Here is a 26,075-nt window from a genome sequence, read left to right on the forward strand (position 1 = left end):
GGCTAGTGCATACCGTGGAGGCCACTGCGCAGGCTAATTGTAGCCACCGGCAGTGCCAATGCACTATGAGACACTTTGTCCCATTATCAAAAATTGATGCCTGCCTGGCCATCAGATGATATAGATGTCGATTCCCATAGGGAATCTGATATATTTGTTCCGAATGAGTAAATTTATAATACCAATATAAATGGTCCGTTATTGGACATTATAAATTTTCCATCAAACTTGGCAATCACCATATTTTAAGAGCATATTACATTATATAAACAGAGTTTACTTCAAAAGCATATTCAAAAATGTACATTTATTGGTCCAAATAATTGTTAGAAACAGAGGTACACCTTCAAAATGTAGGGGAAATTAGTATACCAATTTTTTGCCGCTGTGGCAAAATAATCTAAGGTGGAGATGGCCGAGTTTGAAATTAGCCCCCTCAGATGACTTTATTTTGTCACTTGTTTGTTCCTTTCCATAACTGATATAATACAGTGTGAGATGTACAGGAGCAAAGATTTAATATTATCCAAAAAAGTTATTTAAAGATACTAAATTGTTAAGACGAGTTATTTAGTAGATAAACTCAAATGAAAACTATATATATGTCAATTCTTCCTTTAGTAGTTGTATATAAGTACTGTATTTCAGTAGGCAGCAGCAGTGATACAGCTAAGGAGCTATAACACTATCTATAGGACACTTCCCTAACATGGGTTGTGTGACTGAGCAACAGTCATTATTATTATTATTATTATTATTATTATTATTATTATTTTTTTTTTTTTACAAGCTGCTTTACGTCACACCAATACAAACAGGTCTTACGGCAACGATGGGATTGGAGAGGGCTAGGCGTGGGAAGGAAGCGAATGTGACCTTAATTAAGGTACAGCCCCAGCATATGCCTGGCGTGAAAATGGGAAACCCTGGAAAAAAACATTTTCAGGGCTGCCGACAGTGGGGTTCGAACCCACAACGTCCTGAATCTAAGCTGATAGCTCCATGCCCCAAACAGCACAGCCATTTGTAGAGTCGTAGAGTATTTGGATGTGTTGCATGTTCTACTGTATGAGCTACTGAACAACAAACTCTTTCCTGCCTTAAATGATGATGATAGCAATCATAATGAATAATGCTTACTTAACAACTATTATTGAAAGTAAATGAATACTTTGTCGGAGTATCACTAATTCTTACTGGCTAACTTCAGCAACGGACTCCCAGGATATGTAGCAGCAGCAGTAGTAGTAGTAGTAGTAGTAGTAGTAGTAGTAGGCGGATCGGGGGGCTCGCTAGACTTGTCCGGAGCGTCTGAGGGAAATAAAATACCTCTCGTGGACCAAAAGCAGATACAGCCAGAGAACATCATGAGACAACCTCTAAGGCTCAACAGTACTAATGAGGTTGACGAAGGTCAATCTCCCCATTTTCTTCAACTTACTAGCATGATGGAAACGTCAGTTCAGGACACTACTACCCCAGGCCCTAGTATTCATACTAGTCTTTCTCGGTCATCGATTCTGGGGGACCAAGAACATCACGCGGGAATGGATCGGAACTTCCCAAATCTCTTTTCCCAAAGTGCTATCATTTCATTGGCACCCCAAACATCAATACTCTTCTTTCTTAAGATTGGAAAGCTAAAACAACTAACAGCCATACTAGATAAATTCAACGTCCAAATTTTAGCAGGTATACTGATGAAAATAAATTTGATTCAGACAGTCACAGAATTTGCAAAGGTAAACTAGCAAACTCCCTAACAAGCCACATCAGTTTGGTGCTGCGTTTGCAGTGAGGAGAAATCTCACAAACTCAGTAGTGAACTTCACCTCTCCTTCTGAAAGAATTCCATTACTCTTAATTAAGTCAGGAAACAAAGCCTATACACTAACAAATGCACATGCACCTAAAAACAAGTACAATACAAAAGATCCACAGAAAGTAGACAACTTCTGGAAACAACTAGAAGAAGATACAGCCAAAATTTGAAGCATCATGTCAATCATTTTGGGAGATTTTAATGCCCAAATTGGCAAGGAAAAGAAGTTCAGAACCATCGTAGGACTCTATCCAGCTCACCAGAGAACCAATAGAAACGGAGAAAGATTAACTGGCTTCTGCGAGAGTTTTGATTTAAAATTAATGTCAACTCATTTCGTGGCACTACAACAAAAGAAAACGACTTGGAGATCCCGTAAGTTTCATTTAGGGGAATTCCAATTAGATCATGTAGTGATTTCTAAGAAAAACCAAAGGGAAATTATGAATGTTAAAGTCAAGAAAGGAGTTACTGACCCTGATCACCACTTCTATTCGCAATGTAAAACCTGCCTACAATAAAAATCAACTAACACAGATTGAACAATTTTCAGAGGAACAACATATGGGACTTTTACAGAACCTTCAAATGCAATCTAAACAAGTATAATCCAACAAGCTTACAGTTCAAAAACTCGGATGGGAAACTAGCTTACAACGACAAAGATAATTGCCAGATTCTAGTGAAGTACTTTGAATCTCTTCTCAATATCCACTTTCTCATTTGAAGATAACATACACGTCCACCCAGATTCATCCCCTCCAATGAAAGAAGAAATCAGATTATCCAGTCCCTTAAGAATAACAAGGCACCAGGTGAGGACTCGATAAATGCTGAATTGTGGAAGTATGTTGGTAACAAAATGATTGATAAATTGACTAACATCATCAAAAAGATTTGGGAAACTGAGAAACTTCCACGTGACTGGACTTCTGCCTTGATTCACCCACTACATAAGAAAGGGGACACAACAGATGTTAACAATTACCGTGGTATTTCCCTCCTATTGGTATTTTACAAAATTCTCTCAAAAGCTCTGCAAATTAGGGCAGAACAACTTGATCCACAACTGGGAGAGTACCAAGCAGGGTTCAGGAAAGATCGCTCATGTGTCGAGCAAATTATGAATATGAAATCTATCCTCTCATATCTGAAACTAACGAACAAGAAATCTGTGGTGACCTTCGTCAACTTCAAGAAGGCCTATGACTCGATTGATAGAATCACTCTTATTCAAGTCCTAAAGGAATTTGGCTTGGATAACAAAACCAGGGCAATCATCGGACAGACCCTAGCTAACAACCTCCAGAGTTAAGTTCAGAGGAGAAATTTCAGACTCTTTCAAGATTAAGACAGGAGTTAGGCAGGGAGATGGACTCTCGCCCCAGCTCTTCAACTGCGTCCTTGAAAAAGTCATCCATGAGTGACACAAAGAAATTAACAACGATGGGCTCCAAAATGGTGTGAGATTGGGTTACAAGAACATGAACCTTTCAAATGATTGCTTAGCTTTTGCAGATGATCTAGCAATTTTATCTGATTCTTCAGACATGGCTACAAAGCAAATTAATCACTTCAAGACACAGGTGGGAAAAGCAGGCCTCCAGATATCTTTGGCGAAAACGTAATTCATAACTAACATCAAGCCAGCACCAAGAGAGCTAAAAGTAAACCAGGGGCAATCAAACGGACAGGTAAGTTTAAATATCTTGGCGAGTGGATAGAACCAAACATCTCTGAAAAAGAAGCTTTTGCGTCACGCATGAATAAAACGGAAATAGCTTATCAACTGACCAAAGATGTTTACAACAAAAAGTCCATATCCTTGAATGCAAAACTCAGACATTACTGCACTGTCATAAGACCAGAGGCTTTGTATGCAGCAGAATGCCTTGCTATGAACAAGAAAGGCCTGATAGAAAAATTGGAAATTAAAGAGAGAAAGATCTTAAGGAAAATTCTTGGCCCAATTAAAGACAAAGATGAATATAGACGTTGACATAACTATGAGCTGTATACTCACGTCCAGAAGATCTCTGATGTCATATGGAGAAGGAGAATTACATTTTATGGCCACTTGCTAAGATTGAAACCCACACGATTATTGAACCAGATCTTTACCTATTTTAAAGATAAGAAGACTCAGCCAACTTGGTTCAAGGAGGTGGAAAGGGACCTACAGGAGATGGGGATCACTTATGAAGATATACAAGAATGCAACCCACTCAGGAGGAAACTAAAAGACCACCAGAGTTTTCAAGAAAGGCCAAAATGAAGACGGGAAAGATGTGGACGGAGGAAAGAAAAAAAAACAACACAGGCAACAAATGAAGGAGCACTGGGCAAAGATCAAAGCCCAGAGGAGACAGCCGAAATAATGTGGTCCTTAGTAGGCCAATACGAACAAAGAAGAATAATAATGGTCTTTGGAGATGCCAAGGAGCTGACACAAGGCTGATGTACTTAAACACCTAATACCACCAGACAGAGCTCAGAATTTCAGCAGTAAACTTAGATATGTCTTATGTCTGTTACTAAAAACTATAGATGTGTTTTTGCATAATGCAATCATATTCATATTGTGCACATGGATTGAATTGTGCCTGCACATTGAAAATGTTGATGTGTCTGAGAAGAAGAACATAGGAACACTCTTATTATGATGGATGCACTTGGTTAACTGTAGAACTGATAAACACTGCATCTGTAATGTTATTTTCCCTTTCTGAGGTGATAGTGTTCCACCATGTAATGCAATGCAGCCTCCGTAGGCTGGTTTGATGTAGCTCTCCATGCCACTCTATGGTGAGATAAACTTTTTATTTCTACGTAATTACTACATTCAACATATCTAATCTGTCCATTGTAATCATAACTTGGTCCACTCCTGCCATTCTTACCACCTACACGTCCCTCAAGAACCAGTTTTTTTTTTGCAAGCGGCTTTACGTCGCACCGACACAGATAGGTCTTACGGCGACGATGGGATAGGAAAGGCCTATGAGTTGGAAGGAAGCGGCCGTGGCCTTAATTAAGGTACAGCCCCAGCATTTGCCTGGTGTGAAAATGGGAAACCACGGAAAACCATCTTCAGGGCTGCCGATAGTGGGATACGAACCGAAGAACCAGTTGAACAAGTACAGGGTGTCTTAAGATGTATCCTATCATTCTATCTCTCCTCCAGGTCAAATTTTGCCAAATAGTTCTGCTCTCGTAACTTGATTCAATACCTCTTAATTCGTGATAAGATCTACCCACCTATCCTTCAACATTCTTCAGTAAGGCCACATTTCAAAAACTTCTATTCTGAGCTAGTAAAACTTCCATACAATGCCACACTCCACAGGAAAGTCCTCAAAAGTACCTTTCTTATTCCTATACCACAGTTTGATTAAATGTCTTTTCTTAAGAAAGGCCTCCCTTGTTTGTGCTAGTCTGCATTTTATGTCTACCAGACTTCTGTAATCATTAGTTATTCCACTACCCAAGTAGCAATATCTATCTACTTCCTTTAAGATTTCATTTCTCAATCTAATATTTTCTGCATCACACCACGCGAGTTGGTTGTGCCGTTAGAGACGCGCAGAAGTGAGCTTGCATTTGGATCTGAACCCCAATATTGGCAGCCCTGAATAGTGTTTTCCGTGGTTTCTCATTTTCACACCAGCCTATACAATAATTAAGGCCATGGCCACTTCCTTCCGACTCCTAGCCATTTCCTATTCCATCATCGCCATAAGACCTCTCTGTGTCGGTGCAACAAGCAGATTGTAAGAAAAAATTGAAAAATTCTACATCTCCTGACTTTGAATGCATTCCATTACTTCTGTTTTGGATTTTCTTCATCTTGTTCATCGTCGCGAAGCAAAGGGAGAACGGGATGAAGGAGACAAGTGAGATTATAGAAAAGAACATGATCAGAGGACAAGTGGAAAAGACATATTTCAATATCAGAACCCTATGACACAATCAAAAAACCAGAAGCTCTATAGTCAAAGATAAAATGAGAAACCTCCTGTTTAACACCGAAGGAATCTGTGAATGTTGGAAAGAATACACTGAAGACCTGTACGAAGGAAACAATGTAATACAACTAACTACATCGAAAAAGAACATGAGATAGACGAATGCAGAAAGGGTCCCTCAATCACACCATCCCAGTTTAATGCAGCACTACACAGTCTACAGGAAAAGAAAGCACCCAGTCTAGATAACATTCCGGCAGAACTTCTGAAACACTTGGGTGACGATATGAAACGTTGCCTTTTTCAGCTGATGTCAGATTGCTATGAGAATGGCATAGTTCCTCCTGACTTTAGTAAAACCAGAACTGTTGCAGTACTGAAAAAGAGGAATGCCGCGGACTGTTCACATTATCGAACTATCACTCTCCTGTCTCATGCTTCAAAATAATGCTCAACATCATCAAGAATAGAATTATCAGTTTGGATTTCGATCAGGGAGGGGTACTAAGGAAACAATTGTCATTACGTTTAATTCTGGAGAGAAGACTTGAGAAGAATAGGAACGTATATGCGACCTTCATCGACTTAGAGAAAGCTTTTGACCGAGTTGACTGGGAACAACTTTTCCTTACCATGTAAAAAGCAGGAATTGATTGGAAGGATAGATGCCTCATAGTAAATTTATACAGAATGCAGAACACTGATTTTGAAATCAAGGGGACAAAGAAAGACACCAAAATAAGAAGGGTAGTTAGGCAAGGATGTCCACTCTCTTTATCTCTTCAATATGTTCATCAAAGTAGCCATCGCAGTCATGAAGGAGAAAACAGTTGGGATGAAAATGAATGGTAAACAAGTACATTCTATAAGATTGGCTAGCTGCTTTACGTTGCACCGACACAGATAGGTCTTACGGCGATGATGGCAGAGGAAAGGGCTAGGAGTGGGAAGGAAGCGGCCGTGGCCTTAATTAAGGTACAGCCCCAGCATTTGCCTGGTGTGAAAATGGGAAACCACGGAAAACCATCTTCAGAGCTGCCGATAGAGGGGTTCGAACCTACTATCTCCCGAATACTGGATACTGGCCGCACTTCAACGACTGCAGCTATCGAGCTCGGTCTTTCTATAAGATTTGCTGATGATATTGCCATACTAGCAGAAACAGGCAAAAGTATGAAGAGAATAATCAACATACTAGCAGATACTTTAGACAAATGGAACCTCAAAATTAATACAAGGAAAACAAAAACCATGACAATATTGAATAAGTGAAACAGTTTTGCTACATAGAAACCCTAATCACAAGTGATAATCTAAGCATATCAGAAGTCACAAAAAAGATAGCAATGGCAAAGAGAGCCTTCCAAGATAAAAAGCATCTGCTGGCCAACAAACATATACATATATTGCAAGAGACTATCCTCATTTTTTCCGTATTGAAAGTCTGTTAAAAGGAGAACAATAAAACTTTGATTTCCACCTATTCAATACATTAAAAGCAATTATGAAATTAGAATCTCATCCTCCTTTTATTGCTTAATTGTTAAAACATAGGACATGTTTCATTCATATTTTGAACATCTTCAGCTATAAATATTCTTACAAGGTTAAATGGTAACACTGTTCTAGAACTTACTCTGAAGGCCTTTGCGAAAACCTTGGTATGGAGTATGGAGCATGTTTCTGTATGTTTGCAAAAGCTGGACGTTAGGAATGCAAGAAAAGAAAAAAACTAGAGATAACTGAAATGTGGATCTGGAGAAGAATGCAGAGGATAAGTTGGACTGAAATGAAGAGCAATACTGAAATCCTTACAGAGATAGGAGAAAAACAATCTAATAACTGAAATTGAAAAAAAGGAAAATAAAATTTATAGGTCACATTCTGCAGCATGAGGAGTTCCTTTTTAACATCACTGAAGGAAGAATTTCTGGAAAAAGAGGAAGAGGATGCCCCAGAGTGTCTTATTTTAAGAACCTGCTTCTGAGGACGAACGGCAAGACCTATGCCGAGTTGAAAATACTGGCTCAAGATAGACATCTATGGCCGTGGCGACAAGGCTTAGCCTTTAGAATTTGATGATGATGACTCCTCCAAGACTGTGTCCATACAACTCAGAAGACTCAGAATTTCTCCCGATCTTCTGCAGACTCAGATAAAATAACAATATCATCAGCAAATTTCAGAGTTTTGATTTCTTCTCCTTGAATTGTGATTGCCTTTCCAAATTCCACTTTGATTTCCTTTACCACATCTTATATATAAACAGAGAGGGGATGAACGGCAGCCTTGGATCACTCCTTTTTTGGATTGCTGCCTCTTTTTCATTGCCCTCCGTTCTTATTACTGGAGACTGATTTTTGTACAGATTGTAGATAATTCTTCTTTCTTGGCATCTGATCCTAATCACATTCAGAATCTCAAATAACTTGGTCCAATCAACATTATCAAATACCTTTTCTAGATATCTATGAATATCCTAGGTGGTCTTGTCCTTAATTCAATCCTATAAGATCAAATCGTAAAGTCAGGATTGCTTCAGGTGTTACTGTATTTTTTATAAAGCCAAACTGATCTTCTCCTAACTTAGCTTAAACTTGCCTTTCCATTCATCTGTAAATAATATGCATTAAAAATTTGCAAGCATGAGATACTAAACTAATGGTATAGTAGTTTTCACATTTGTCAGCACCAGCTTTCTTGGGAATATTCTGTCTAAAATCGGATGGCACTTCTGTATCATACATCGTACACACTAAATGGAGTAACACCACCAAGCTGGTTTCTCCTATGGCAGGTAGTAATTCTAAAGGTTTGTTATCAATTCAATGTGCCTTTTTCCTATTCAGGTCTCTAAAAACTCTGTCAAATTCTGACCTCAAAATTGGGTCTCCCATTTCATCAGCATCAACTGCCTTTTCTTGTTCCAGAACTATATCATCTATTTCTTTTCTCAAGTGTTGGATATGTTCCAGCCATCTTTCTGCCTTGTCTTCTATTTCTGGAAATGGTCTTCCATCTGAGCTCATAATATTCATACATGTAGTTTTTATTTCTCCAAAGGTTTCCTTGATTTTCCTGTATGCAGCATCTACCTTTCCTACAACCAAACAACCTCACTCCTCTTTTAGCCAATCTTCCTTAGCTGTCCAGTACTTTCTACCTACCTCATTCTTTAACTGCCTGTAATCTTTTCTGCCCTCCGCATTCCTGTATTTTCGCCATTCCGCAATCACGTCTAACACCTCCCATATTATCCACTGACTCCTATTTGATCTTACCTTACTTCCTAAGCTTTCTTCAACAGCCCAACCAATCTCATTCTCTACCACTGTTCAGTCTATTGTGTTTCCTTCAGCCTTTGTATTGAATCAATTGCTCACTCTCTTTTCTTTCAACTTGTCTAGATCCCATTTCCTTGCATTTTTTCCTTTCTTCAATTTCAGATACATACCTGCCAACTTTACAAAACCGAAAATCATGAGATTTAGATATTAAAATCAGGAAAAATCGGGAGGAATCAGGAGATAAAATTGGTCAAAACTGCTTGTTCTACATGTCTTGCACAATACAGGAGTATTATGGTAAACACTTATTGTCTCAAAACCCGACTGTTGCTATACGAGGCAACCAGGTTAAAAATTACATATCTCTATTCCCTCACAAGAAGTAGGTGAGTGAAATGATCGGTCTTTTATAAGTCTTCCGAAAATAGTATGAAATCGTGCTCCACACGTGTGAATCAGTCATGCACTTAGATGCCACTACTTAGCAAATGCATAGAATATATTACATCACGCGCCCGCCCGATTATGCGAAGCCCAATGTTATTTTTATCAAGCAGTACATTAAAATTCGCCAGAATTGTCTCCGAATGGCTCGTAAAATCTCTAGAAAAGTCACTAGTCACTATCTTTGAAATTCTGCCACTAAATTATTAAAAAAGAGTCCAAATCTAGCGATAGTCTCTAGAATCGACTAGACTGATGTAAACGAACACGAACATAGCATGCGAGAACGAGAGATTGACAATCGATATACACGACGCGATATACCGTTTCAATAAACATTGCACACTAGCATGCATTTTTTGCATTAATAAACGTCGATATTTCATATGAAAGCACCAATGAACGAAGGACTCCCGGCCACTTGCGTACAAAGCTGAAATGACGCGATTTGAAAAAACATTTTTAAAGTTCATGAAAGAAGCTAAAATCGGGAGAAATAATATAGTAATCGGGAGGCGGGAAAAGCTGTCGAAAATCGGGAGTCTTCCGCCTAAACCGGGAAAGTTGGCAGGTATGCAGATAGCATTTCATGACCATCAAGTTGCGGTCAGAGTCCAATGCTGCTTCTGGGAAGATCTTGCAATCCAACACCTGGTTCCTGAATCTCTGCCTAATCATAATGAAGTCTATTTGATAACCTCCCAGTGTCTCCAGGTCCCGTCCATGTAAACAGCCATTGTTTGTGGTGTTTAAATAGAGTATTACCAGGGATTAAATTACGATTGGTACAGTATTCTACCAACAGACTTCCTCTTTCATTTGTTTGTCCCAGTCAAAATTCTACTACTGCAATAACTCCTCTACCTTAGCCTAAAACTGCATACAGTCTCTCATCACAATTATATTCTCTTCTCCTTTTACATACAGTACTAGGCCTAAATCTTTTATCTCTTCATATATTCTTTTGTTGCCTGCTGCCATTTCTTGATGGATACAGTACTTTTGTATCCATCTCTTGGCACAGGCCAGAGTAAAGTGTAGCTTCCACCAAAGTCCCAGTCTCATCCATGGCTGCGACAATATGGAAGCTGCTGGGATATGGGTGGTGCTGAGTAATGACATTCAGAGCACGACTAGTGCATCTGAGTGTTATGAAAGGTGTTGCTCATAGGGTCAGTCGTGCTGCAATAGCACTTTCTGACCCAGTGAGGAAAGCAATGGCAAACTACCTCACTCCTCATCTTGCCTAGTACGCCTCATTTTGGTGCTGCCATTGGTTTTTGCGGTTTCCTTATAACCTTTGGTGGTGCTATTTGAGGATCCAACCAGCCTCTGGGCTGATTACCTAACAGACAGACATATTCTTTTGATTTCTTCATCATCTGCTGAACTAGTAAACATATAAACCTGCACTACTGTGGTAGCATTGGGCTTGGTGTCTATCCTGACAACAATAATTTGTTCTCTAAGCTGGTCATAGTAGCTTACCTGCCACTCTATTTTTGTATTCATCATTAAACCAACTCCTGTATTTCCCCTGTTTGATTTTGTGTTGATAATTCTCATTCATAACTGCAGTCTGCAGCAGTCCGTTGCAATCTTGGTGCCTAACCCTGCACATCTCATCTCACATGTGCCGTAGGATATGGCTTCGAGACCATAGTGTGAAGGTCACTTCCTAGCAAGTCGGGATCCTCCTTAAACAAATCCACGCCAGTGGCACTTTTCCTGCTACTTTCTTCAATCTGATTAAGTCTAACGGTGACGGGGCAAGGATGGTGGAGGCAGGTTTTGGGTAAACTGGGAGCCTCTAGTCCAGACCTGCACAGTGGTGGCAGATGTGTGATGGTCGTCTTCATGAGACCCGGTGGCTACTCAAGAGTTCGGTCCTGCATCTGTGTCTGGGGAAGCCTATTTAGGACTACCGCTGCCCACTCCAAATGCAGAAGGCCCTAGAAAATGTGGGCTAAACATCAGAAGTCACCCTACTGCCTGGCTGGGTAGCCGCACCCAACGGGTAACTCCACATGTGGTCGAAATATGGCAGATGAATGTAAAATTATAATTGGATCCTGGAATGTCGGAACAATGCTTGATAACAACAACAGTGACAGACCAGAGAAAAGAACAGCTCTCACCACCCATGAGCTTGCTGGACTAAACACAGATGTCGCCGCACTGAGCGAAACTAGACTACCAGATGAAGGGAAGATCGTTGAGTCTGGATCGGGCTATACCATCTTTTGGAAAGGGAAGGAGGATGGAGAGAACCGTATTCATGGGGTTGGATTCGCAGTTAAGACGAAACTGGTGAATGATCATCAGCTCACACACACTGCATTCAGTGAAAGGCTCATGTTACTCCGTATACCACTCTTCGGAGAAAAGTTCATCACACACATCTCTTCATGTGCCTCTACCCTGAAAGCCGATGAAGAAACTAAGAACCATTTCTATCACCAGCTGAACTCCATCATCACCAAGATAGCACAGTCAGACAAACTGCTACTGCTTGGAAACTTCAATGTCAGTGTGGGAAGGGATAATTGGTTGTGGGGAAGTGTAATGGGCAAACATGGTATTGGTAATTGCAATGCCGATGGTCTGCTACATCTTGGCCTGTGTGCATAACACAAGCTGTTCTTCACTAACACTACCTAATTGTTACAAGACCACATGGATGCACCCACGATCTAAGCACTGGCACATCCTCGACTATGTCATCGCCCGACAGTATAACAAGAAAGATGTTCTCATCACTAAGACTGTGAGGAGTACTGATGATTGTTGGACAGATCATAAACTTCTGATCTGTCATCTCAGAACATGCTTCCATCAGAAACCAACTGTGCATCAAACAAGCAAGCCCCAACACAAGCTTGCCACTTTCAAACTCTCAGATAAAACTACATCGTCAGACTTCCAAAATGCAATTATGAACCATCTGGCAAGCAATCCTGTATGCACAAATGACGTGGAGCAAGAATGGTTAACACTCCAAACGGCCATTATTGAAAAAGCTGAGGAAATCGGCTACGAGAAAAGAAAGCGGTATGACTGGTTCGAGGACAACAATGAAGAAATACTGAGCCTTATCAGTGCCAAACGGGAAGCTCACCTATCCCTTCTTCAAGATCCATCATCCAGTGTGAAGAAAGCTGTGTTTCAAAATCTGAAACATAAGTGTCAGACTCAAATAAAGAGGAAGAACAACTGGTGGCAGGAGAAGGCTCTAGAACTTCAAAGACAATCTGATGCCAGAGACCTGCGGAACTTCTATGCAGGAATAAAAGATATCTGCGGTCCATCTTGCTCTTCAGTTGGAACTCGGAAAACAGTTGATGGTGCCAACACCCTTACCGATGGTAGAGACATCTTGGAGCACTGGAAGGAACACTTCTCCACTCTTTCGAACCGAAGCTTCACTGCTGCCAATGACTTTCTATGGGGTGTGCCACCAACTTATCAGGATTTCTGTGTGGCACTTGATAGGCTGAAACCTAGGAAAGCACCTGGATGAGACAACATCCCTCTGGAACTAATTCAAGGTGGAGGCTTACCCCTAAAAACTAGGCTCTTCACTCTCATCCTCTCAATTTGGGAAACCCAAAAAGTACCCGGCAATCTCAAAAATGCCAATATCATCACTATTTTCAAGAAAGGTGACCGTAGAGTATGTGACAACTATCGTGGCATTTCTTTGTTATCCACTGTAGGTAAACTTCTCACAAGGATCCTGCTTAACCGCCTGCAAGTCATCTACGAGAGGACTCTACCAGAGTCTCAATGTGGTTTCCGAGGCTCCAGAGGTACTGTTCACATGATCTTTTGTGCAAAGCACTTGCAAGAGAAATGCAGAAAACAACATAAGCCTCTCTATTTTGTGCTTTATGAGCTGGAAAAGGCCTTTGATAGTGTTCCTAGACTCGCTATGTGGGCAGTTCTGGGACTCTTTGGCTGTCCTGAGCATTTTGTGGACCTGGTGCAAACACTTCATGATGATATGACTGGACACATTCTCCATCAAAACAACTTCTCCGAACCATTCCGAATCACACATGATTGAAGCAGGATTGCGTACTTGCTCTAACTCTGTTTGCCTTGTATCTGGCGGCCATGCTTTATGAAAAAACAGACGACTCCGGCGTAGAGATGAAATACCACTATGATGGTGCCCTCTTCAACTTGGCCAGACTTCACTCACAAAGACATACCAGTGTTACTAGAGTAACTGAAATTCAGTATGCTGATGATACTGCATCACTGGCACTTACACCTGAGGAACGGCAACAGTCAGTCAACAGTTTCAAGGATGCATATGGCATTTTTGGCCTCACCATCAGCGCAAAAAAACAATCCACAAGGTACTTGCTCAGCCTGCATCATGGACTAACAACCCAGAATTTAACATTACCATCTCAAACACCAAACTAGAACAAGTAGACCACTTCACCTACCTTGGGAGTATCTTGTCAAAGAGCTGTACTTCAGAACAGGATGTGGAAAACAAGCTTCGTGCTGCCCATGTGGCCTTTGGCTGACTATCACACAGACTCTTCAGGAATAAAAACATTACAATTTGCACAAAACTAATGGTGGGCCAGGCTGTAGTCATCTCTACACTTCTCTATGGCTGTGAAACGTGGACCTATTACCACCGTGATATCAAAAAGCTCGAGCCCTTTCACCAACAAAAACTATGCTCCATCATAAACATCAAGTGGAAAAACTATATCTCTAATGTTGAAGTTCTCCAGAAAGCATGTGCTAAGAGTGTAGAAGCATTGGTCGTTGGCCATCGCCTCAGATTGGCAGGACATGTGCGCCGTATGAATGACACCAGACTACTGTGCCAGATCCTCTATGGTAAACTTGGCTCCGGTTTAAGACCACGAGGTGTCCCCCTGAGAAGTTTCAAAGACCAACTGAAACAAACCTTAAAGATGGCAGGAAAAAACCCACAAACCTGGGAAACATTTGCCAAGGACCGTTTACTTTGGCGGCAAAGTGTCTGTGCCTCAGTTCAACACTTCAAACAAGAATGATGGAGACATGAAGATATTAAATGACAGGAATGCAAACTTCACTAAACCCAGTCAGATCACCACCCTTCCCTCAGCTGCGCGATGTGTGGATGTATGTTCTACGCAAGAATTGGCCTGTACAGTCACCGGAAATTTACACACAAACTGCTCTGAATTGAAGTGAGCTATTAGCCAGGAAATCTGTAAACTCGGAAAGAGTAACTGCCGCCGCCGCCAATAGCCTAACCAAAAATCCTGCTCTTCCTGCCAACATACTTCACTTTTACCAACTACATCTAAATTTAGTCTAACAGTTTCTCTTTTCAGATTCCTTAACCTATTACAATGATTCAAATTTCTAACAATCCATGTTCCGACTCGCAAAATCTCAGTATTCATCTCAATAATAGCTCCCTCTCATGTAGTCCCTACCTGGAGATCCGAATGGGGAATATTTTACCCTGGAGGAAGCTATCATCAGTTCATCATTCATTCATACAGAAAAAGCTGCAAGTTCTCAGAGTTACAGCTGTAGTTTCCCATTACTTTCAACCATGTAGCAGTATCAACACAGCTAAGCCATGTTAAAGAATTTTACAAGGCCATATCAGTCAATCATCCAGACTGCCACCCATGCAACTTCTGAAAAGCTGCTACCCCAGTTTCAATGAACCATTCGTTAGTCTGGTCTCTCGACAGATACCTGTCCGACATGACTGCACCTACGGCTTGGCTATCTGCTTCACTGGGATACACAAGCCTCCACTCCGCGGCAACGTCACACAATTGATAGGAGATTGATTATATACGGATTTTTACCATTTGTGACTGCAGAGATTACAATTTTCATTTCTGTAGGTAATTTGGTTTTCCTAGTTGACCATGCTGGGCAATTTTTGTTTATGAACCTTACTTTGTTTCTATTTTGTACCTGTGAGCAATTTAAAAAAAAACTATTTATAGTTCTTTCACTGGAATACTAGTACAAGTCAATTTTTTAAATACAGGTAGACTGCTGGTAATATTCTGACTAAAATGATAAATGATATCATTATATTAGTTTTTCATATCTGAAAAAGAATGAATAAGACTTGTGTCTGTAACACGGCCAGAAAATGCCGATCACTTCAAGGAAAATGGCCATCACTTCTACTGATTATGATTATTGTTTTAAGAGGAAGTACAACTAGGCAACTGTCCTCTATTAACACTAATCAGAGAAAAATTGAAGGGATCCGACACTTCAAAAAATTAAATACCATCTGGGTTGGAAAAAAAAAACAAGAGTTGAACAAGGCAAATTCGATAGGACAGGTGAAAGTGAGGAGCCTGGCACAAGTAAGTGGAAGCTATGCCAGGACTCAGATAAGAGCCCCATGGTCATTATTTCTAGGGTTAAGAACAGTGCACAGCAATGGACCTGAACAGAACATGAATATGAATTAGAATTGGAGGAGAAAGAAAATAGTACTTGATAAAACTGAATTTCAATTGTCACTCCTCCTAAAGTAGTAAATGCCCTTACCTGCCGCCTGTACTTTTCCTCCTCCAGTCGCTGCTCCAAGGTCATATGCTCATTACGGACCAGCTTAGTCTCACTGCCCCACAAATCGGAAAGACTCAGGAGATTCGCTGAACTTGAACTGGTGCTACAACAATCAGTCTTTTCTAGCATCATTCTAAGTATTCTGACAGCAAAGTGAAGATCAAATCATCTTCCTCCATGGTAATGACAGGGTAACAACAAAGGTAACTAGCAACAATACATGATAACAAGTAGTCAACAATACATCTATTAAAAAATATAAATTATCCTCCTGGAGTCAGAACCTGCAAAAGACCACACTATCCTTTACCAAGTACAGGATAAACTAAAATAGCACTCAACTATTTAATTGTAAAATTATTAAATACCATTAATGAAATAGATAGAAGTCTGAAAACTTCCAAGATACCAACATCAACTAAAGACAATCACTGCTTTAGAACTATTTTTGGTACCTCAAACACAATGAATGGACAGGAATATAGAAACATAAGTGGAATCAATCACTGTTGCCTAAAATATAATTAAGAAATATAAAGGACAAATTTAAGATATTCAATCAATCAATACTGATCTGGATTTAGGGCAGTCACCCAGGTGGCAGATTCCCTATTTGTTGTTTTCCCAGCCTTTTCTTAAATGATTTCAAAGACATTGGAAATTTATTGAACATCTCTCTTGGTAAGTTATTCCAATCCGTAACTCCCCTTCCTATAAATGAATATTTTCCCCAAATTGTCCACTTGTGTTCCAAATTTATCTTCATATTGTGATCTTTCCTCCTTTTAAAGACACCACTCAAACTTATTCGTCTACTAATGTCATTCCACGCCATTTCTCCACTGACAGCTCGGAACATACCACTCAGTCAAGCAGCTCGTCTGCTTTCTCCCAGTTCTTCCCAGCCCAAACTTTGCAGCATTTTTGTAACGCTACTCTTTTGTTGGAAATCACCCAGAACAAATCGAGCTGCTTTTCTTTGGATTTTTTCTAGTTCTTGAATCAAGTAATCCTGATGAGGGTCCCATACACTGGAACCATACTCTAGTTGGGGTCTTACCAGAGACTTACAAGCCCTCTCCTTTACATCCTTACTACAACCCCAAACACCCTCATAACCATGTGCAGAGATCTGTATAATTTATTTACAATCTCATTTATGTGATTACCCCAATGAAGATCTTTCCTTATATTAACACCCAGATACTTACAACGATCCCCAAAAGGAATTTCCACTCCATCAACGCAGTAATTAAAACGCAGAGGACTTTTCCTATTTGTGAAAGTCACAACCTGACTTTTAACCCAGTTTATCAACATACCATTGCCTGTTGTCCATCTCACAACATTATCGAGGTCATTTTACAGTTGCTCACAATTTTGTAACTTATTTATAACTCTATAACATCATCCATAATACCGCCTTGAGCAATTCCCCTCTTAATTATTACAGCGTCAGATAAAGCTTCGCCTAGTCTAATTCTCCGAGATCTATTTTCTGGAAATATAGCAACCCATTGAGCCACTCTTTCGTCTAGTCCAACTGCACTCATTTTTGCCAGGAGTCTCCCATGATCCCCCCCTATCAAATGCTTTAGACAGGTAAATTGCGATACAGTCCATTTGACCTCCAGAATCCAATATATCTACTATATCTTGCTGGAATCCTACAAGTTGAGCTTCAGTGGAATAACCTTTCCTAAAACCGAATTGCCTTCTATCGAACCAGCTATTAATTTTGCAAACATATCCAATATAATCAGAAAGAATGCCTTCCCAAAGCTTACAAGCAACGCATGTCAAAATTACTGGCCTGTAATTTTCAGCTTTATGTCTATCACCCTTTCCTTTATATACAAGGGCTACTATAGCAACTCTCCATTCATTTGGAATAGCTCCTTCAAGCAACCAATAATCAAATAAGTAAACTTACTTCAGATATGGTACTATATCCCAACCCATTGTCTATAGTATATCCACAGAAATCTTATCAATTCCAGCTGCTTTTCTAGTTTTCAACTTTTGTATCTTATTGTAAATATCATTGTTATCATATGTAAATCTTAATACTTCTTTAGCATTAGTCACCTTCTCTATCTGGACATTTTCCTTGCAACCAACAATCTTTACATACTGCTGACAGTACTTCTGCCTTTTGAAGATCCTCAGATACGCACTCTCCTTGTTCATCAATTATTACTGGAATGTCCTTCTTGGAACTTGTTTCTGCCTTAAAGTACCTATAACACCCTTCCATTTTTCACTAAAATTTGTATGACTGCCAATTATGCTTGCCATCATGTTATCCTTAGCTGCCTTCTTTGCTAGATTCAATTTCCTAGTAAGTTCTTTCAATTTCTCCTACTTCCACAGCCATTTCTAAGTCTATTTATTTCCAATCTGCACCTCCTTCTTAGTCTCTTTATTTCTCTATTTTAATAAGGTGGGTCTTTATCATTCCTTACCACCTTTAAAGGTACAAACCTGTTTTCACATTCCTCAACAATTGCTTTAAACCCATCCCAGAGTCTGTTTACATTTTTTTTTGCTAGGGGCTTTACGTCGCACCAACACAGATAGGTCTTATGGCGACGATGGGATACGAAAGGCCTAGGAGTTGGAAGGAATCGGCCGTGGCCTTAATTAAGGTACAGCCCCAGCATTTGCCTGGTGTGAAAATGGGAAATCACGGAAAACCATCTTCAGGGCTGCCGATAGTGGGATTCGAACCTACTATCTCCCGGATGCAAGCTCACAGCCGCACGCCTCTACGCGCACGGCCAATTTTACCATTTTCCATCGATCATAATTACTTTTTAAAAACTGCCTCATGCCTGCAATATCAGCCATGTGGTACTGCCTAATAGTACTACCTTCATTTCTATCACATTTATTTTTAACTACGACAAAAACAGCTTCGTGATCACTAATATCATCTATTACTTTGGTTTCTCTATAGAGCTCTTCTGGTTTTATCAGCACCACGTCCAGGATATTTTTCCCTCTAGCTGGTTCTGTCACTTTATGAATCAGCTGTCCTTCCCACATTAGCTTATTTGCCATTTGTTGGTCATGCTTCCTGTCGTTCGCATTTCCTTCCCAAATGACGTTTGGTAAATTAACATCTCCCGCTACAATCACATTCCTTTCTATGTTGTTTCCCACATAGCTGATTATCTTATCAAATAATTCTGAATCCGTGTCAGCACTACCCTTTCCCGGTATGTACACTCGAAAGATATCAAGTTGCGTATTATCTTTAGAAATGAGCCTTGCACCTAGAATTTCATGTTTCTCCTCTTTAAGTATTTCGTAGCTTACAAATTATTCTTTCACCAGAATGAATACTCCCCCTCCCATCATTCCTATCCTATCTCTACGATACACACTATAGTTACGTGAGAAAATTTATGCATCCATTACCATTTCTCAGCCATGATTCAACTCCTATTACAATATCTGCTAAATATATATCTATTAAATTACTTAATTCTATTCCTTTCTTTACAACACTTCTACAGTTCAACACTAACAATTTTATGTCATCCTTGCTTGACTTCCAGATCTCTGTACCCTCATCACCGCTCCCGAGACAACCCCATTTCCCTGAATGTACCTTCCTATTACCCTTCTAAACAAATTTCCTAACTTATACGTACCACTGCGGTTTAAGTGAAGGCCATCTGAGCGCAGATCCCTATCTCCTACCCACCCATTAGGGTCTAGAAATTTCACTCCCAGTTTCCCACACACCCACTCCATAGTCTCATTTAAATCCCCAATCACCATCCCTCCTACACAGTATTCCACTGATAACAATCTCCGCTTTCTTAAACTTCACCCGTACTGCATTTACCAGATCCCACACATCCCCAACTATGTTGGTACTTATATCGGCTTTCCTTACGTTCTTGGTACCAACGTGAAACACTACCACCTTCTCCTTCCCTTCCTCCTTCTCTTCTACTTTTCTCAGCATCTGCCTCAACCTAATTCCTGGATAACACTCTACCCTGGTTCCCTTTACCCCACACACTTTCCCCACGTGTCTAACGATGGAATCCCCCATGACCAGAGACTCAACCCTACCCACCTCCTTTGATCCCCTCCCTTCCTGGTCAGCCCTATCTTTCCTGATAGCAGTAGAAGCTACTTCCTCCTCCCTATTCTCCCTCTCATGACCCTATTCCACAAGTCCTTTCCTATCCTCTACTCTACATTTCACTTTCCTACCTTTCCCCTTCCTCCTCCTTCCACACATCTCAGCAACAGTTCCCTGTTCCTCATCTTCCCTCTGTTGATCTACCTGGAGTGGCTCGTACCAATTTCACACAGACACCTTTCCTGAATTCTGATCCTGAAAAGAGCCCTTAGCCTGCAATCTCCTTCCCCTTAGAACATTAGACCACCTGTCTTCTACAGTTCCCCCCTTTGCTTCCAATCCCTCTTTTACACCTGCTGTAACCTGCACATTGTTTGAGGGAGGCCTACCTTCCTTCCTGTCTTCTATGAGAATCCTAATTATTTCCCTCAAACTCTCCAACTCCTCCCTCATATCACTCAATGCCTTGCCACACCCACAGTTCCTACACTTGCACACTTTAGCCATTCTTTAGGGGAAAATTGAAAAAATAAACTAACTTGTTTTGTGCAAAAAAAATGAACGAATAGAAATATTGTCTAAGCACTCAAAGATCACACAACAATTAGGTAATTAATATACTACTACACTATAATACTACTTAGTCGTATTCTATTTTTATCCTACAACACCGTAACAGATAAAAACTACTGTTAATTACTGAATACCAAAATTGAATACACAAAAATTACACAATTCTATACTGCAGTTAAGCCTCTCCTAATTACAACAACAGAATTTTAGTAAGGGCCAGTATTATAAGAGGGTTTAAACTGAAGATTGAGTTAAACTGTAACTTGAGTTTAAACCGATGTTGAGTCTTATAATGGCCGGTCTAGGTTAAACTGAGGTGAAGAAGGAAATATACGATCTTGGTAGCAGTGACTTGCGAGAAAAGATGACTATCGATAATGTTTTGTTTACTTCTTGTAGGTAAAATGGCGGATAAAAGCAATAAACGTTGTCCTAATTTTACTTGTAAGGAAATAGAATTGCTTGTGCAATTAGTACAGAAATATTTATATAGTCCGTGAAACAGTGGCCTTATGAATTCCTATGAAATCTCCCATTTTAATAAACATACTACAGGAGGCATAAAACCCCCAATGCTATTAGTAGCTGACTGAGGGATGCTACAGCATGATTTCTGAAATAGAAGAAAGTTACTGTATTTTCTAAATTTACACTTTTGACATTCAAACAGTTCAAAAAGTCATTCTTACCTTTTCGTTGCATGTTTTATTCTAGCACCAATTTGCTGAAATAGGGTTATGACAATGTTGTGTAAGCCTAAACCTATTTTAGGTTATGACAGTGTTTTGTAAGCCTAAACCCATTTTAAAACTATTTTTCATTCCATATACGAAAGTGACGTCCCCTTGCTCGGAAAACTCGTAGGGCGCGTTGTCGTTCAATAATCTGAACCACTTCCTCGCCATCGCTTAGTATTTCTTCAAACACCTCAAAAATATCTTTGAGATCCATTCGTTCTGCCATGTTGTAAGGTTATGTATTCTTAAACTTCAGTTTAAATGGTAGATGAGTGGCAGTAAAATTAAACTCTAGTTAAACTTAAGATTATGTTTTATAATACACGACTAACAGATAAACCGAAGTTTAAACTGAACCAACAGTTTAAACTTCAATTATAATACCGGCCCTAAGAGAGTTTCTACAGATACTTATACTAGGCCTATACTACACAAAAATTTTACAATAAAATATGCACACTAATTTCTAATAAGATATTACTCATATACTACTGTACAGTACACTACAATAATTTTAAACTACGCTGAGATGTATCCTAATTACAATACCGGTACCGTATGTAACTTCTAAGCACAAACAGAAATTGAAATTGCAAGTTTGAAATTTGCATGAACTACTGTACTCAAAGATTACCAATAAAACTAAATGCTTAGACAGATTATTATTAGTATTATGCTCTAATAGATACACACACAAAGATACACATGAATATAGCAGGTAAGATACTGTACTATCTAAATATACCTATCTGCACTACAATTCTAAACTGAAATGTGGTTATATGAATTTTACCACTGGCGGATTGCTATTATTTTCCCTACTATGCGGGACGGAGAATATAAGCGTCCTTAAATGCCGAAAAATAAGAGGAGGTCTACAATAATTTCTGTCAAAACTACGCCGGGGGCTTGAAATGCAATGTCATTATGATAGGCCCTTATAGGAATTTAATTAATAACTTTTAATCGATGTATGAACGAAGGTGCAAAGTACAGTACAAAGTACTACCATGTGCATGTAGCCCGTACTCTTTGATCTCGTCGGAATGTACGGTATCAACAATCGAGAACAATCCAAAAACTGTTAAGTAACGTGAAATTACCATGTAATCTCTTTAACTTCTTTTTAAATCGAAGTTTACAGGCGTATTGTGTTTTTTAATTTAGTAAATTATTACCTTCGCGATAGCTTGAACAGATATCTATACGAAATACCGGAAAAGTTGCAGCGGAAATTACGGTACTATTCCTTACGATAATCTGCCTTTGTAAGTACTGGTATTATACCAACAAACCTACATATATTTACAAATATTTTTAAAGTAAATATTATTACCTAAAGTATTTTCTAAACCTAAATTCGAAACAAGGTACACCTAGCTAGCCTACTTAACCTAGAAAACGTAATTTACTGACACAACGTGTCAACAAGCAAGTTAAGAGATAGCAAACCGGGGAGAGTGCGCTAAACAGACTTCCAACCCTACCTACATGACAACACCCCACTGGTCACTCAAGACACTTACAAACTATTTGGACTATAGCAGTAAGTACACTGCACCCCCACCATAATGGATAAGTCAATGTTCATTAATTGAAGCTTTGTCCACTGTCGAACATAGAATGGGCTGATCTCATGTTCTTGTCACAAGCCAATACTGTCGCAGGAGATACTAAAGGCTTGTGGGCCGCTTAGTGGATCTAACCTGTCAGCTTACGTCCCCAGACCCCCTTTCCTTCTCCCCAGACCAATAGTCTAACCTATCCAAACCAATGGTTTTATCACAAGCCCATGGTCTAACCAATCCAGAACAATGGTATTGTCACTGGACCATAATCTAACCAAGCCTGACCAATGATCCTGTCACTAGCCGCACCTAAGATAGCAGCCTTATGTAGCATACAAGCCGCTCCATGCTGGATTCCTACTCTCTCTTTTGCAACCTCGCAGGTACAGTTTTACCAGCTTCAATACCGCAACACCCTTCACCTTTTGTTATTCCAAAATAATGTATAACAACTTGGGAAACTTACCCAACTGATAACCCATGTCCACTATCAGTCAATGCTGCTCTTGGCAACGCTTTGGGAAGATCACCTGATGCTGAAAAATCATAAAGAATATATGGAGCAATTCAGAATATTTTAGTTTAAATTGCTATACTTAAGTGCTATAATCTGAAACAATTATTCACCTTCTGAGCTGCCAGCTCTTAATTCAGACTGAGCGACAGCAGAATCTTTCTGACATGTAAATTCCACCCTCTTATTGCCTGGCCGATTGTAAATAGGTTCATAAATTTGCTCCTTAGATCTGTGTTGAATCCTCTCCTGAGAATCTGTGTACTCTGTTGGAGGTTCTACATCTACAGGCCTATTCTGTTTGCTGACAAATTGTACCGATTGTGTGATAGGGAAAGTAGAGTATACTGGTAGACCCACAGAGTCAGAACCAAAGGAGGATAATTTCTTGGGTTCGAATGACATCTTTTCATGAAGTTTCAAATCTTGAATATCAAATCCTAATTCTCTGAAAGAAATTGGATCTGTTTCTTGCAAGTTTTTGCTCGTCTCAAAAGATACTTGTTTTCTAACACAACCATCATTTTCAATATGAGATTTCATATTAGGGTACTGCACAAAACTATGATGTACTTCAGAATTCTTGCCATTAGAATCAAAATTACAAGTAGATGCACTTTCATTACATGTCTCTGCACCTTGTTTAGAAGTCGAAACTGCACGTTCTTTAATAGCACCTGTATTTTGAAAATTGGCAGAACTTTGATTCAGCAGAATGTTACTACTATGATAAGTTTTTGATAAATCCTGGTTCAAAGTACAGTTAGTAGATACTGAAGGAGGTGGCTGTGTTTCTACACGAGGTAAAATTACTGAAGAACTTTCCAATGGATGAGAAAGTTGAGTACCGGTATTAATAAATTGATACAACCCATTGTTCTGGCTTGAAAATCGATTTGCATCACTTTGACTTATTTGTTCAAAGTGTCCAATTCCATTTTCTGGAACGGATGAGTCCCGGCCTTCTACCTGTCCTTTGTATTTCAATTTGTATTCTATTTCCTTCTGAGTATTCTCTATCTCACTTAATATTTTACCGACTTGTGGCAAATCCATAGTCACTGATTTTTCTTCAATTGGTTGAATTTGTAATGGTGAAATAACTTTCGGCTTTATGACACTATTATTAGGAGGTATATTGCTGAAAGAATGCAAACCAAAGTTGCTATTGGGAATTTGCTGCACATTTTCTGAAGAAGTGACATTGCAAAATTCATCAGAAGTTGTTGTGGGTTGCGAAGTACATATGCCTTCTGACTGCTTCCTCCTACCTTCCAAAAATTCATCAATTTCACCTAAAAAACCAATATCCTGCCACTCATATCTCAATATACCGTTTCCTATTCTATCACTATTGTACACATCACTTCTGACAGAACGAGCACTTGATTCATGTGGGTCTGAAGAATTACTCATTGTATACACATTTTGAGGCGAAACAGTATCCAAAAATATGGCACGTTTAGCAGGGAAAGCAGCAACATTTCTATTTCTAAAATATGAAGGTTCAACACTTGGGTTTGGAGAAGATGGCAAGGATAAATGATTTTGAACCTTTATTGGAGCACCTTGTAAATGACACTGAATGCTCCCACTGTCCGTACTTCCTCCTCCAATCCTATAGCCACTAGAAGACATAGAATAGAACCTCAAAGCTAAGTCACTACGCCCAAGATTGTGAAATTTTGTAGAATCTACCGAAACAGCACAGTCAAATGCTTGATTAAAGTGGCTATGATTAGATAAGTACTTCTCAGAATGTAAGTTCTCTTTACTTTCTATTAAATTTATTCGTTCCTCTAGATCGTTTACTTGATTAATAAGGTCATCAACACGTGAACTACTAGATACATAACTAAGTCCTTCAAACCAATCCCTATGGTTTGAAAGAGAATCTTCGGAATCGGATGAATCAACAGCGAAGAAGTCTGGTGGAATAAGAAGTAATACATCCGTGTCATCGGAATCACTCATATCAGACGAATCGCATTATTCCAGCACTTCATTTCATGAAACTCACTGAAACGACGAGATGAATCAGAAGACACTGAACACAGTTTAAGTGTTCACGATAAATCAATATGTTCCTCGTTGGAACATACTGACAACACGTAGCACACAATCCCAAATTTAATCTTGTACATGAAATAACAGGTATTTTATCACAGATCTGAACCACTACCAGGTCATCCGAATTATGGAAAATTGCTTTCATGACTCAAAAATATATCTACAACTATATGTGCAGCAGAACACATAGACACATGCATGCTCTAAACCACCGCTATCCGGATCCATGTCAAAACACAGTACGCTCCGCCCATATTCGCCCCACTCAATTGCTACCAACATTTAAACTAGAAATTTTCTCAGTTTGGATTTGTCTTTCAATATAATCTCGTAAAAGTGCAGGCCACCAATTCAGCCTCATTTTAAAAGTAAAGTAGATGATTTCAAATTATTAGAATTTTACCAAATAAAATGTATCACTTC

At 39.5% G+C, this 26,075-nt stretch overlaps 2 protein-coding genes across 5 annotated transcripts in view; both read right to left on the reverse strand.

Moving 5' to 3' along the window:
- The window catches only part of LOC136867358 (uncharacterized), a 178,134-nt gene extending 153,385 nt beyond the window's left edge, over positions 1-24,749 (reverse strand). For all 4 annotated transcript variants that reach the window (XM_067144528.2, XM_067144529.2, XM_067144530.2 and 1 more), the window contains exons 1-3: positions 23,696-24,749; positions 23,535-23,604; positions 16,068-16,191 (exon numbers count right to left, since the gene is read on the reverse strand). In XM_067144528.2, coding sequence (XP_067000629.2) covers positions 16,068-16,191; positions 23,535-23,604; positions 23,696-24,638 — 1,137 coding nt within the window. In that variant the 5' untranslated portion in view covers positions 24,639-24,749. The remainder of the gene's footprint in view (positions 1-16,067; positions 16,192-23,534; positions 23,605-23,695) is intronic.
- On the reverse strand, positions 24,695-25,752 carry LOC136866817 (uncharacterized). Its single transcript, XM_067143923.2, has 2 exons — positions 24,854-25,752; positions 24,695-24,723 (listed from the first exon to the last, which is right to left on the reverse strand). The coding sequence occupies exons 1-2, from the start codon at positions 25,554-25,556 to the stop codon at positions 24,695-24,697; spliced, it is 732 nt and encodes a 243-aa protein (XP_067000024.1). The 5' UTR covers positions 25,557-25,752.
- Positions 25,753-26,075: the final 323 nt, after the last annotated feature.

This window comes from Anabrus simplex, chromosome 3, assembly GCF_040414725.1.
Source record: "Anabrus simplex isolate iqAnaSimp1 chromosome 3, ASM4041472v1, whole genome shotgun sequence".
Lineage (NCBI taxonomy): Eukaryota > Metazoa > Arthropoda > Insecta > Orthoptera > Tettigoniidae > Anabrus > Anabrus simplex.